At 53.8% G+C, this 12464-nt stretch overlaps 5 protein-coding genes across 5 annotated transcripts; 1 reads left to right on the forward strand and 4 right to left on the reverse strand.

Moving 5' to 3' along the window:
- Positions 1 to 10: 10 nt before the first annotated feature.
- On the reverse strand, positions 11 to 1283 carry MYCFIDRAFT_202394 (uncharacterized protein; the record flags this gene model as incomplete). Its single annotated transcript, XM_007925320.1, has 3 exons — positions 11 to 538; positions 597 to 1216; positions 1272 to 1283. The coding sequence occupies 3 exons, from the start codon at positions 1281 to 1283 to the stop codon at positions 217 to 219; spliced, it is 954 nt and encodes a 317-aa protein (XP_007923511.1). The 3' UTR covers positions 11 to 216.
- Positions 1284 to 1566: 283 nt separating this feature from the next.
- On the reverse strand, positions 1567 to 2799 carry MYCFIDRAFT_210418 (uncharacterized protein). Its single transcript, XM_007925321.1, has 3 exons — positions 2639 to 2799; positions 1802 to 2589; positions 1567 to 1730 (listed from the first exon to the last, which is right to left on the reverse strand). The coding sequence occupies exons 2-3, from the start codon at positions 2580 to 2582 to the stop codon at positions 1693 to 1695; spliced, it is 819 nt and encodes a 272-aa protein (XP_007923512.1). The 5' UTR covers positions 2583 to 2589; positions 2639 to 2799; the 3' UTR covers positions 1567 to 1692.
- Positions 2800 to 3745: 946 nt separating this feature from the next.
- MYCFIDRAFT_116714 (uncharacterized protein) lies at positions 3746 to 4711 on the reverse strand (the record flags this gene model as incomplete). The annotated part of the gene is made up of 1 exon (XM_007925322.1): positions 3746 to 4711. A coding segment is annotated over one exon (966 nt), but the record flags the coding sequence as incomplete, so codon positions are not given.
- A 3720-nt stretch (positions 4712 to 8431) lies between these two features.
- On the forward strand, positions 8432 to 10348 carry MYCFIDRAFT_131841 (uncharacterized protein; the record flags this gene model as incomplete). The annotated part of the gene is made up of 2 exons (XM_007925323.1): positions 8432 to 9133; positions 9182 to 10348. The coding sequence occupies 2 exons, from the start codon at positions 8432 to 8434 to the stop codon at positions 10346 to 10348; spliced, it is 1869 nt and encodes a 622-aa protein (XP_007923514.1).
- Positions 10349 to 11161: 813 nt separating this feature from the next.
- MYCFIDRAFT_82067 (uncharacterized protein) lies at positions 11162 to 12310 on the reverse strand (the record flags this gene model as incomplete). The annotated part of the gene is made up of 4 exons (XM_007924633.1): positions 11162 to 11572; positions 11632 to 11966; positions 12018 to 12102; positions 12155 to 12310. The coding sequence occupies 4 exons, from the start codon at positions 12308 to 12310 to the stop codon at positions 11162 to 11164; spliced, it is 987 nt and encodes a 328-aa protein (XP_007922824.1).
- Between the last annotated feature and the right edge of the window lie 154 nt (positions 12311 to 12464).

Consider the following 12464-nt stretch of genomic DNA (forward strand, 5'->3'; position numbering starts at 1 on the left):
GAAGGTAAGGCAATGAATGATACCCAGGTGGAATGTACGTCAGCGGCTTATCTATGCTAGTATACATCATTGCATGAGTGCAGAAATATTTTACATGATGGCTTCTTCTGTCTGATAGATTGGGCCATTTCTGATCCAAGCTTGCTATAGCATTCGAGTCTTGACGATCGAGTTGTCATCACCCCATGCTCTTCGGAATGGTATTCACATCCGCAATCATAGCTTGACTTCGCCCTCGAAGCCTTCGGCATGCATGAAGTTCGCTTTCAGGGCAGTGATGCTCGTCTCACCTTCTTTGACAGCCCAGCCATCCGAGCCAGGTCCACTCTTCTCCACGCTCTCATAGACATCCGTAAATCTCGGAGCCCATTTGAAGTGTCTATGCCTCCAGTCATTTGAAGGAGTAGCAGTGCCGCTCTTCTCCCCAGCCTCTTTCGTCTCCTGCTTCCGTAACTGAGCTTCCTCACTCGCAGGGTCGTCAACTGCCGCTCCACTCGGCAGCTCTTGAAAGCAGGCACCTTTCTTCCACTGATTTTGTCTAGATCAAGATCAGCTCGATGTGATAAATCAAGGGTCCTTGGAATGAATTCACGTACAGCATCTTCGTCCACCTCACAGGAGCCTCGGTGCAACCCTTCTTCACCGGCACATTCACCGAATACAACTGCGCAGCATCCCACGGAGCATTCTTCGCAAGATACTCGGCCACTCGCACGCCCTGTTTGCAGGATTCCGCCACAACTTCCGGATCATTCTTCCGATCAAAGAATGCAAAGCTCAACGCGATGGCTCTGTACCCGCACACAGTTGCCTCCAGCGCAGCGCCCAAAGTCCCCGAACTCAGAGCGAAAACGGCAGTGGTGTTTCGTCCATAATTCGGACCGGAAATTACGAGGTCTACGGGTGCTCGGTCTTGGAAGAAGTGACTGAGTCCGATTTGAGCGCAGCCCGCCGGGGTTCCGTTGACCAGAACCCAAGGGTGTTTACCATTGTTGCTTGATGAGGCTGAGTCGGAGTGGACTTCTGGTGCTTGTGCAGGTGGCCAGTAGAAGGTTGTGCGTACGTCTTGTCCGACGATGTGAGCTTTGCCGATCCAAGACCTTTGGGAGTCCGGGACGATTACGGAGACGGTGTGGCCGGCATCCTCGAGGGCGTTGACGAAGGGGAGGATGTAGGGTGAGGCTTGGGCGGAGGGTGGTCCGTCGTCGTTTGTGACCTGGACACGTGTAAGGAGTTTGGTTGAGCATCGTTCATGTCGACGCGGCACGTACCAGGATATGCATTGTGGCGTAGAGGGAGAATACAGTCAAAAGCGAGGCGAGGCAGGCTGATAATGATGATGGTTGTGATCGTGTCGACATTCACAGAATTCAAAGGCCGAGGTCGGCGTGTCGGCATCGTGGACCAGGATCGTCGGCGGTGCGTCACGATGCAAGGGCTGATGCCAAAACAAAACCTTCGACATCGAGACGTCAAATGCCTCTTCCGAGCACATACCGCTGTACATCGGGCTAGCTATATACTCGCCTCCTCTCCTGTGTCGTCAATGGCATCACATGCGGCCGCTTTTGATCCTATCCCATCTATCCCAAGCCCTGCACTGATCGCCACCTGGTATCTTCCATACAAAATCCCAATTCGTTACAGCCATGCTCCTGATTCCCATGCACTACTACTGAAACCCTGCAGCATCTACTGGGAAGATCCGCCGGAGATGGTGATGACTTGGCCTGCAAGGAACAGGCGTGTTAGCATTGCAGCTTCAGCTGACGCCCGCTTCGCTTCTGCACAGTAAGCTTACCGTTGACCCAGCCGCCATCCTCGGAAGCAATGAATGCTACCACACGAGCCACGTCCTCTGGGGTAGCACAGCGCTTGAGTGGACAGTGCTCAGCCATCATGCCCTCGATCTTCTCTGCTGGCCAGTCTGGAGTGGCACCTGGAATGTAGTGCCATGCGTTCTGCGTGAACATGTCCGACTTGATCCCACCTGGAGCGACACCATTGACAGTGATGCCGCGCACACCGAAGTCGGTGGCGAACGCCTTGATCATACCAATGACAGCCATCTTGGATGCGTTGTAAAGAACGTGATCCCGAACGCCGAGAAGACCAGCGGCGATGGAGCTCATGAGGATCAGGCGCCCGTTGTTCTCGAGGTGCTTCCATGCTGCTTGACCAACGAAGAACTGTGCGCGAGCGTTGAGGTTGAAGACGTGGTCGTACTTCTCCTCGGTGATTTCCTCAGTCTTGTCCCACGACTCCGTACCGCTGTTGCTCATGACAATGTTGATCTTGCCGAACGCTTTCTTGGTCTCTTGGAACAGGCGCTCGATCTCGGATGGCTTGCTGACATCGGCCTGAATGGCGACAGCCTTGGCGCCCGTTCCGGTAGCCTCAATGATCTTGCAGACCTCCTCGGCGTCCTTCTTGCTGCTCTGGTAGTTGACCACGACGCTGGCACCACGCTTGCCGAGCTCAATGGCACATCCTCTGCCGATACCGCGACCAGCGCCAGTGATAAGGGCGACCTTGCCGTGAAGGGAGGCGGACTCAACGAGGACGGGCTGTTGGGCAGACATTCTTGTTCTGCCAATAATCGTAAGCTTGGTCAGTTGAAAGTTCAGGAAACTCTTACATTGAGATGCGGGATATGGAGTAAGGGGTATGTCACGATGGATGATGGTCTCGGGGAGTATGGGAAAGAAGAGGCGGTGTAAGAGGAGAAGATGGATGGAAAGGGTCTTGCAGATCTAGCTCCTTTACCTCCAGAGCAGATAATATTCGATGCTCATCGATCCTGCCCTACTAGTAGTACTCGGTGCCGCGACGGAGCTGAGCCCTGGGTCCATTTGAAACGGAGTGGTGGGGAAGTCCGAAGCTCACAGTGGAACAGGCCCGTCTGCACCGCGAGGCTGAATGCACACGCACACGACCTGCAGCAACGCAGCTCGCTCTGGGAGGAAGGACCGAAGCCGAGAGCGTGTCCAGATTTAGCTCCTATGCGGGGCCATTCGAAGGATCGGCTCTCCCTGTGCCGTCACGCATATGTCAACAACCAATATAGATAACAGCGGAGGAAAAGCGAGGTAGACGGTAATTCTAGTAGATGCTTCATGTTGTGCTGTTTTTATGCTTTACCACCATGCCACCCATCCCTGCTATTGAAAGAGGGCACGCAAAGTGTTTGGGAGCCGATAGCTCCTCCCATCCATCCTCTATCAGTTGTGAGAGCTCGACCGCTGGAGCTCATTACACCGCCTCCGTTTCCATTATCCCACCGAAGACTCCAACGAGCCGCCCGCTACAACGCCCGCTGTCGCTCGAGGAGTGATAAAGAAAGGGTACAAAATACACATGCCACAAGGAAAGCTGGAGTCCTGCCAAAAAGAGACAGACAACTCGGTATTAGTCGCTTCGTTTCGTCGTCACGCAGTCGTTGCAGTCGTCCATGTCCACCCAATGCGCCTTTTGGAAACAATAACAAAGCTTCCCAAACGCCTCTCGGACTGATGTCAAGAAGTGCCAATGTGGCAAGACCCTTCGGTCCGAAACGAGCGTAGGGATGCAGTTGAAAGAACTAGTCGTGTCAGCATATGCACGCGACATCGCTTCGATGTGGAGACTCACGGTACGAAATGCTGTGCCTGCTCAAGATGACTCGAATTCATCACTGTGGTTGCTGTGGCAGCCAGCTGGTGGTGGTTGGATTCTGTGCGCCGAAGGACACGCCGTTGCTCTGAGTCGTGAACGGCAGCTTGAAGCCCTTGGCCATCTCGCCACGAACGAATGTCGAGGCTCGCTTGTACCGCTTGTCGGTATACTTCTCGTACACAGCGCCGTGGTGCTTCTCTGGGTCCTCGCAGCACTTGTAGATGGCATCGAGGAGGCGATGCATCTGGCGGAACGTGTAGTTGGAGTAGTACACGTGTGCCTGAGTCCAGTCGCCTTTCCGAAGCATCAAGCGTGCCATGCAGTGCGCGCCTGCAGCGAGGAAGCTGGGCTTGCAGCCGACGAAGCGCTCGTCCATGATGGTGACCTCCAGGAAGTACTTCGCAAGCGTTCGGGTCTCGAGATCGTAGTCGTCAGCCTTGCTGATGCGGCGAAGAAAGCTCATTGGGCCTGGCCATCCGAGCTCGAATTGAAGCATGCTCAGCATGAAGCGCTCCGCCTTCAGGAGTTCCTCTGCAGAGTAACCATTGTCTACCATGTAGATGATCTCAGAGATGGTTGGGCAGTTGACTTCTTCATACTTTGCAGCAACGAAGATGGCCGTGGCGCCGACGAGCTGAAGCTTGCCCAAGGAGACTATCTTGCAAGAGAGGAACCGGTCGATATAGTTGATGGTGAGGAAGAGCGTCTCTGGCAGGAGGTTGAAGCGTTGGTGCACTTGCACAACCCAATCCATGAGGACACCTCGCATCGACCACTGGATTTCGTGCTGGAGCTCCATGTAGAATGGATTGGGCGACATGCGTGACTCCATCTCGCGCATGTATTCAAAGATTTCGTCGCCATACTCAGCAACCATGGAAGTGTCCCACTGCTCGTCCTCAATGTCCTCTGCCGTGCGGGTCTGTTCGACGAATGCCTTGGCTTCAGCAATCTCAAGGTTGGCCTTCTTGGTATGCGCGGGGTTGAAGACAGTAGTGAGGTCCATGGTCGTGTCTGGAAACCCAAAGGACCGAGCCGTGACATAGTCGTCCTCGTCGTAGTCGTCTGGCGGATCATATTGATCTGTGGTTGGTGTGGAGACAGCGTATCCTGAAGATACTGCCGGAACAACGGCTTGGGGCATCGACACCTGAACGGATTGTGGCTGGAGGTAAGATTGCTGCTGGGTCGGCACTGCTGGTTGCACAGCGGTAGCAACAGGCTGTGGGCGCGCGGCAGGTTCATCGCGCAAAGGCACAAGCTGAGTCTGATGCTGGACGTTGTAGGACTCTTGCATGACAGCCTTTTGAGGTGGTGCGTATGAAGTTTCTTGTGCTGCATTGATTTGTGTTGGCACGATAGCATTTGTGCTTCTCGGGACCTCGGGCTGTGGCTGACTGAGGACAGGATCTTTGAGGACCTTCGTGCTCTTCTTCGGCACCGCCTTCTTTTGCACCGGCTCTTGGTAAGCAGCAGACTGTGCAGCCTTTGTTGTAGCCGCAGCTGCGGCGGCCATCTGCATATTGGCGCTCTTCGGCGCGAGTGGCCGCACAGCAGGACGCGAGAATGTTCCTGCTGGCGGCGCCATGACTGGGTCCTGGAGTAGTCGAATCTTTCCTGGCGATGCCTTTCCAACCTCTGAATCGTCCTTTGGCGCTATCTTTCCGTTCGCTGTGGACTCCCCGAGCACCTGCTTCTTGATGTTGATATTGGATGCTGACTTGGTCCGCTGATGAAGTGTCTTGCCGATGGGTCCGTTGGCGATATGGAGAGGCATGTTCTCGTCGTGAATACGCACCGCACGAGGCGGCGGCCGCTGCGGCTTTGACAATATTGTCAGTGACATTTGGTCAGGTGGTGGAGGCTGCGATTGCTTGTGAGGCGCCATGTGAAGGGCAGGCTGAGGCTGCAGGTGTTGCGCCGAGTCGACAGACTGAGTGGGTATCGCAGACTGCGGGTCAGTAGTGAGGGAATGATCTGATGGACTGTTTTGCTGCTGTCCGCCTGTGTCTGCTGCCGCCGCTGCCGGGATGACAAGGGCAGGTGGGTGGTGCGGGAGCGTGCAGGTCCACCGCGCCGAGGGCTCTGCAGAGCCGTGTTGGGGATGAGCCATGGGGGGTAGTGAGCTTACCTTTGCGTCCATTGCGCTGATGATTTATCTGCTGCTGTCGCCTGCGGTGTTGGTGATCCGCACGTGTAGGGCGCTGGTGAATGGCGGCGTGGTGAATTGAATGGCCAGCTGTGTTGTTGTGTTGATCTCGCTGGGCGACTGCAAATCTCAGCGGCGCGACGACGACCCTACTACCTGCTGGAAGGCAGTCGGAGTTGGCAAGTTGTCGTCTGCGGTCCCGTCGGCGCGCGTGCGGCGTGCGGCGTGCGGCGTGTATCGCTATGGTGCTGTTAGATATGCCTACTGTGTTGACACTCCAGCGGAACAAAACATTGGATCGAGCTCCCGGCGAGTCGCGCTAGTCCCAGAACCGTCGTAGCAACGGCTCGCACCCGCGACTTCCCATTCTTCGAGCTGCTGCCACCCTTGCTCGCTTGGCAGCTTTAGCGCCTCTTCGACACGTCTTCCATCATCGATCAACTTCACCACTTCTCCTTCGCATTCTCCCAACATCGCTCACATCACCGCCCAAACAAGGCGACACATAGCATACGTATGGCTCACTGTGTGGCTTCACTTTCACTATCCCATTCCGTGTGCTGGCGGCGTGGTCTCACTTTTCGCAATTCATTGTGCGACACGCGTCAGCTTCACTCCGAAAACGCCGATGCCCCACGAAAAATCGTGACCCATTTCACCAGACTGACTGTCAAGCTGTCGTTCACTAAATACCACACAGAGCGCTTTCATGCTCGGCGACGTCGTCAGGTCCGTGTGGAAATCATGCGCTGTCAGACACGTCGTTCCGCGTCCTGGGAACCAATCGCTCTGGCTATCTGAGCTGACTTGAAACTGGAGTCGAGAACGACAAGGCCGGCGGGACTTTCCCCTCCAACGTGCTTTAATGCAGGCGAGAAAAACAAGCCCGCAATCCTCGTTCCGTGCTCGGCCAACGGTGCAGCGCGACTGCTTGACTTTCATTGACTTTATTAATATTCGCGCCCTGGATACCTGCAAGCGACATGGTGCTTCACCGTACTACTACCACCAATGTACATGCTCGGTTCCTGTGGCATCCACATCACTGTGATGGACTCAGGCTGGCCTCGAACTGCGCAAATATGTGTCGCGATCGTCTGCGCAGTCCTTCGCGCCATACGTGAAACGCATTGTCGAGGCACTCACTATAGGATACCGAGCTTGCGCAGCGATGCGCAAGACGTCAACGGGCCATGTCTGTTGCACGGACGCAAGCCGGAGCACTCTGCGGCAACGATCGGCTACAGCATCGCGATGTAGCATCTCGGTCTCTACAGATAACCCATTCCCGCTGTTCATCAAGGTTTGCTGAAGCAGGCATCTCACCGTGTCCTGCTGGCCATTATTATTATTCCGTGCGCGCAAAGGTGTGGATTGTGTTCGGCTGATCTTCTAGACCCCGAAGCTATGATTGGCTCAGCCATGGCACTTCGTCCACCTGAACGTGCGTCTTCTGCGTCTGGCTTTTGGGGTAGATGCAGCTAAAGCAGAAGGCTCTATCTCGCTCTTTGCTGGCGCTGCCTATGCGCTGTGCGCTTCGGCGCATTACGCTGCTCAATCTGCCCTCCTCTCGTAATCTGTGGGAGTGACATATTCCGGAAGTTTCGCTTCTTTGTCTGGCGAGCTCGTGGGCGGCTATGGTGGCGGATACATCAACCAGTCGCATTGGCTATGTAGAGATTGGCGAAGAGCACGTAGACGAGCGACAGAGGCGCTGCTGAATCCAATTGCGAGGGCGCATGTAGGAATGTTGAGCAAGCGCTGCCGTATCGCGATTCGCACAGTTCCGTCCGGGATCGTGCACAGTAGAGTGGGCTGCTTCTGGATCTGGCTCTGGCTTCATGCCTCTTCCGTTCTCCCACATCGGCACAACAACACACCTGACAAGACGTCAAGTTGTGCAGTGGTGCCATCGTCCTATCTTTGCAAAGCCGCTTCATTTCAGATTTGCCTAGGTAGTCGCCGTACGCACTGCCATCGCCTTGCTTGTCGGCTCCCGCGGCACGGCACCGCTCGAAGTCGGGCGACGAGGTCAAAGGACGCAGCGCCCAACAACCCATCAAACGACCATCGACCGTCCTTATCAGACCCCGGCGACTCAAGGTATGTGCTCAGATGCGCCGTAGCGGCTTCTACAGACCTCAATATCACCATCCGCCCGACTTGCTCTCGATCCTTTGGTCAGCTGCGAGACATCACACCCATCCCTTTCCCAAGCGACCACATGACGCTTTGCGCATCTTTATGACACCCATTTACCCTCCCAATCACTTGCGATCTCGAACGGCTAGCTGATCTTGTCGCTGTCCTAGCAATCTCCCCTTTGCCATCGTCACCGCCCTTCTGGGAGGAGAGTTTGCGCCGACGGCGACCTAAGCCACACCCATCGACCACCCTACTTCAATTCGTACCGCATAACCTCTCATTGCACTGGTCGACCTATCGGAGCCGCTACCATACTTGGTAGGCAGTGATATGGACGCTTCGACCATGTTGTCCAACACCGGCCAAGACTCTGCTGGGGCGGGCGATATGAGGAAGCAAAACCACCAATATCCAACTCGTCAAGGATTCTCAGGCTCAGATGCGCAGCAAAATACCAAAATGAACTTGGAAAACACCAGTCGCATGGGTAGAGGCTCTGATGGCGCTGCCGCAAGATCCGCATATACTCGAGGGTCGCCCGCCAAGAAAGATCAGAGACATGTTGTCTTCCAGCTCATTGACCCCAAAGACCCTCGCATACAAGCAAGACTACCGATGAGAGTCATGATCTCCCCTCACGATACTACCGAGTCGATCATCACGACTGTCAAGAACTTCTACGGGCTGTACGAATATGGTGTCAGCTTCGAGAACAGAGATGGCATCAGCATCATAGCAGCCTTTGACAACTTCGAGAACGATATGACAGTCTACGTCAGGACTGTCGCGCAACCACCTGCACCTGCCAGCGAACCTGCACGAGACTCAGTGTCGCCGAAGAAAGCTACCCTGGGCGCGCCTTTTGAGATGCGCCCGCCCAACCTCGGTGTGAATCATTCCCCTTCGAGGTCGGCTGCTCGATCGGCCGGAGTACGCAGCGTATCTCCACAGTCGGAACTAGGTAGACGAAGTGCGTCTGCTGCGCCAGGTGGAAAGCCAAGAGTACAGAGAACGAAGAGCAAAGACCGGAGCGTTCTGGGTGATGGCGACGGATACAGCAGTGCTGACAACGACAATGGATCTGTGACTAGCTCAAGAAGATCCAAAGCAGAAGAGATCAAGGCTGAAATCACTGTCGACAATATCGTTGAGGGTGGCCGCCGCAAGCGGGCTTTCGAGAGCTCGGTAAGGTCTCCAACATTGAAAGCCCCGAATATATTCTAACATCGCTAGGAATTGCCTCTCTTCGTGCCACCTCAGGTACCTATGAGTGCCTCGATCTCTTCTATATCACCACAACGTCGCTCCGGCCCCATGGCGTCTCCATATGCGCTCTCTAATCAACAGACGTTCTCATACCAGCAACCTCTCCCGTCGCCCCAAAGCTACGGCAACAATGGCTATATGCAGCCTCCCTTCCCAGCGAACCCATACCAGAGCGGCAATGCGCAATCCAGACAGCTACGAGGAAGTCGTGCCAGCTATTCATCCAACCGCAATTCTGGCGGCGGTGTGCTGCCTACTCCTGATCCGACGATCGGCAGCGTCATCTCCGATGAAGACGTTGCATTGCAACTCATGCGGCTAGGAGATCCTACAGCATTCTCACATGGGCGCACGTCGACGTCAACGGCCGATGATGCTTTCAGCGGCAAAGCTGAGTTGGCGTCGTCGGACGGAGATGGGGAGAGTGATGAAGAGGAGGAGGATGCTGGACTGCCTTCAGTTTCACATTTTCACAGAGACGACGTTGGACCTGCGAGAAAGAAGCAGCGTACTATGAACGAGCTGCCCAGCGAGGGAACGAGCGGTGAGGAGTATGAAGACCATCACGATGGTAACTTTGGAAGCGATGATATAGACGTCGATGGACAACGCAGGCAGATCAAGCCGAAGCAAAAGAATCGCAATGGTGCTGGCCCCGGAGGTCTATCGAAGTCCGGCAAACCACGCGCGTTGTCTGTGACAAAGCCGAAGAAGTCATCAGGAACGTCGTCCAAAGTACCCATGTCGCCGGCCTCCCTACCTCCACAATCGCGCAAAGCCTCGATTGCTTCAACGATCAATTTTCAACATCAGCTTGGGGCAGATGAAGAGGATTTGTCTTCGAAGCCACGCTGTCAGCGCTGTCGCAAGAGCAAGAAGGGTTGCGACCGTCAACGCCCATGCGGTCGCTGCAAGGACGCTGGCATTGGTATTGAAGGCTGTGTCAGCGAGGATGAAGGAAATGGCCGGAAGGGTCGTTATGGCCGCCACATGGGAGTGACTATCAAGAAAGCCGAGGAGGCGTGGGAGGACGAGGACTCGCCCACACCGCCACTACAGCAGGGCAACACAGCCAGCCATGGCTACTTCATCGCTCCTGCGCTGCCTAGCAAGGACAAGAAAAGGAAGCGTTAATACAATACTGGTCTCAACACCACCGCGGCTGGACGAGCGCTCATCACGCTGCATTTACATTTTCCTGTCGAAGGACCATTCGAATTCAACAAAAAGCTTAATAAGCATAAAATCATGGACAAAGCCTGTTGCGAAGCTTGCTATCATGTGCTTGATCGGCGTTGAAGGTTGCGCGTGTGGAAGTGCTGTTCTCTTTCATGATCGGCAAGGACTCTTTTTTCGTATGTTTGTCGATTTGTCGATTCGATTACCGACCTGGACACTCCTTGACGGTGCTATCGAGCACTGAATGTTATGTCGAATTGAAGAGGGATGAAGAAGGTGGAGGGTCTAATGCAGATTTCGGTTTCTTCTGAGACTGCAAGTTGAAGGAAAAGTATCGACGAAGGAGGAATGTGTGATGGATGCATAGCGAGGTAGCGAGCGTTTCAAGCGAGGAAAACCAATACTGCAATGTCTGATGAGGCGCGATGGATTGACTTATTGATTGATCGACTTTGAAGAAGCACACAAGGCCTGTAGAATGGCGAAGGGTATGAGGCTTTCTGGTTTTGTTTTGTACCTGCTGTAAGCTCTGTACCGAGTAACTACATGTAGTGGTCAATGCAAAGAAAGACTGTCTGTACTGGACTCGCATGATGCATACATTCCGAGCGATAACGAGCGAGACAGTAGTGCCTTCTGAGGATTTCGAAAGAGAAAGTTAATGCATCAGGCTGAACTGTAAGGCAGTAAAGACTAAGGGATATAACCATAAGGAAAATCAACACAGAAGGTACCTGTTGACTCTCCTTCAAATTTCCTCACACCTTTTTAGTCCTTCCACTCCACCAAAACACCTTTCTCAGCACTCTCATTAGCAAGCTCAATCAACCGAATAACATTTCTACTCTCCTCAGGCTTCACAACCAACTCCGCCTCCCCACGAATCGCCTTCACAAGATCCTTATAATAATCCACATAACTCCCCTTCCGACTCTTCACAACACCATCAAATTTGCCCCCATCATCTTTCCTCGTAGTCAAATACCCATGATACTTCTCCGGTTCCTCACCAAACTTCTCATCCGTAGGCTTCATCCCTAATTCCAAAAGCTGTTCGATCTGAGGATCTTCTCCGGTCTTGAAGTACGAGCCATGCGTGCCTCGAATGGAGAATTTTGGGATCTTGTGTACGGACATTGGGTTCACGACGCTGGTTTTTATTGTGACTAGGAGATCTTTCTGTGAGCCGGAGTATTGAAGGAAGATTGTGTGAAGGTGTCGTCTGCGCCGTTGGAGACTAGAGTTGAGCGTTTGGTTGCGAAGATTGTTTTTGGGAGACCGAAGAGCTGGATGGTTTGGTCGATGCTGTGGGAGCCTAGGCCGAAGAGAAGTCCGTCTCCTGCTTCGGCTGGCTTGTCGTAATGGATCCATGGTGGATTGTCGAGGTCGTAGTGGTTTATGAATTCTGTGATTTTGCCGAAGGCCCCTTGTTGGACGAGTGCTTGTAAGGTGCGGAAGTCTGAATCGTAGCGTCGGTTTTGATAGCAGGTTAAGACTTTACCAGTCTGCTTTGATAAGGCGATTAATTTGTCGGCTTCGGCGGTTGTTATCGTGAAGGGCTTTTCGACGACAACTGGAGACTGCTTAGCTTGGATAAATAAAATACCGCTTGTATATGATATACCATGCTCTCCAGCCTTCAACGCAAGCTCTGCAAAATGAAAGTGCGTATCATGCTTGGTGCAGACAATGACAAGTTCAGTCAGCATCTCCAAAGAAGTCGTCCCCTGTCCTGTAGTGTTTCGCTTGAGGATAGTCTACTGTACAATGTTTACCAGGTTCGACAGGACCTTTGGGCGCCTCGGCGCGTTGGAGAAACGCATGTACATGGAAGTCGTCATTTGGCAGGATCCAAGGCAGGTGGAAAACTTTGGTGGACGATCCGTAGCCGATGAGTCCAACCTTGATAGGTGCCATGGAGAAAGAAGTTGCGTTGATGCTAGGCACAGAGAAGCTCATATGGATCTAACATTATTACATCATGTCGAGCTGCGACCCTAGCTGAACCTGCCGAGTCCGACTCCGCATCGGCTTAGCCTAAAGCCAAGGATTCTGTGAGCTGATGAGTACG

This window comes from Pseudocercospora fijiensis (genome assembly GCF_000340215.1).
Source record: "Pseudocercospora fijiensis CIRAD86 unplaced genomic scaffold MYCFIscaffold_2, whole genome shotgun sequence".
Lineage (NCBI taxonomy): Eukaryota > Fungi > Ascomycota > Dothideomycetes > Mycosphaerellales > Mycosphaerellaceae > Pseudocercospora > Pseudocercospora fijiensis.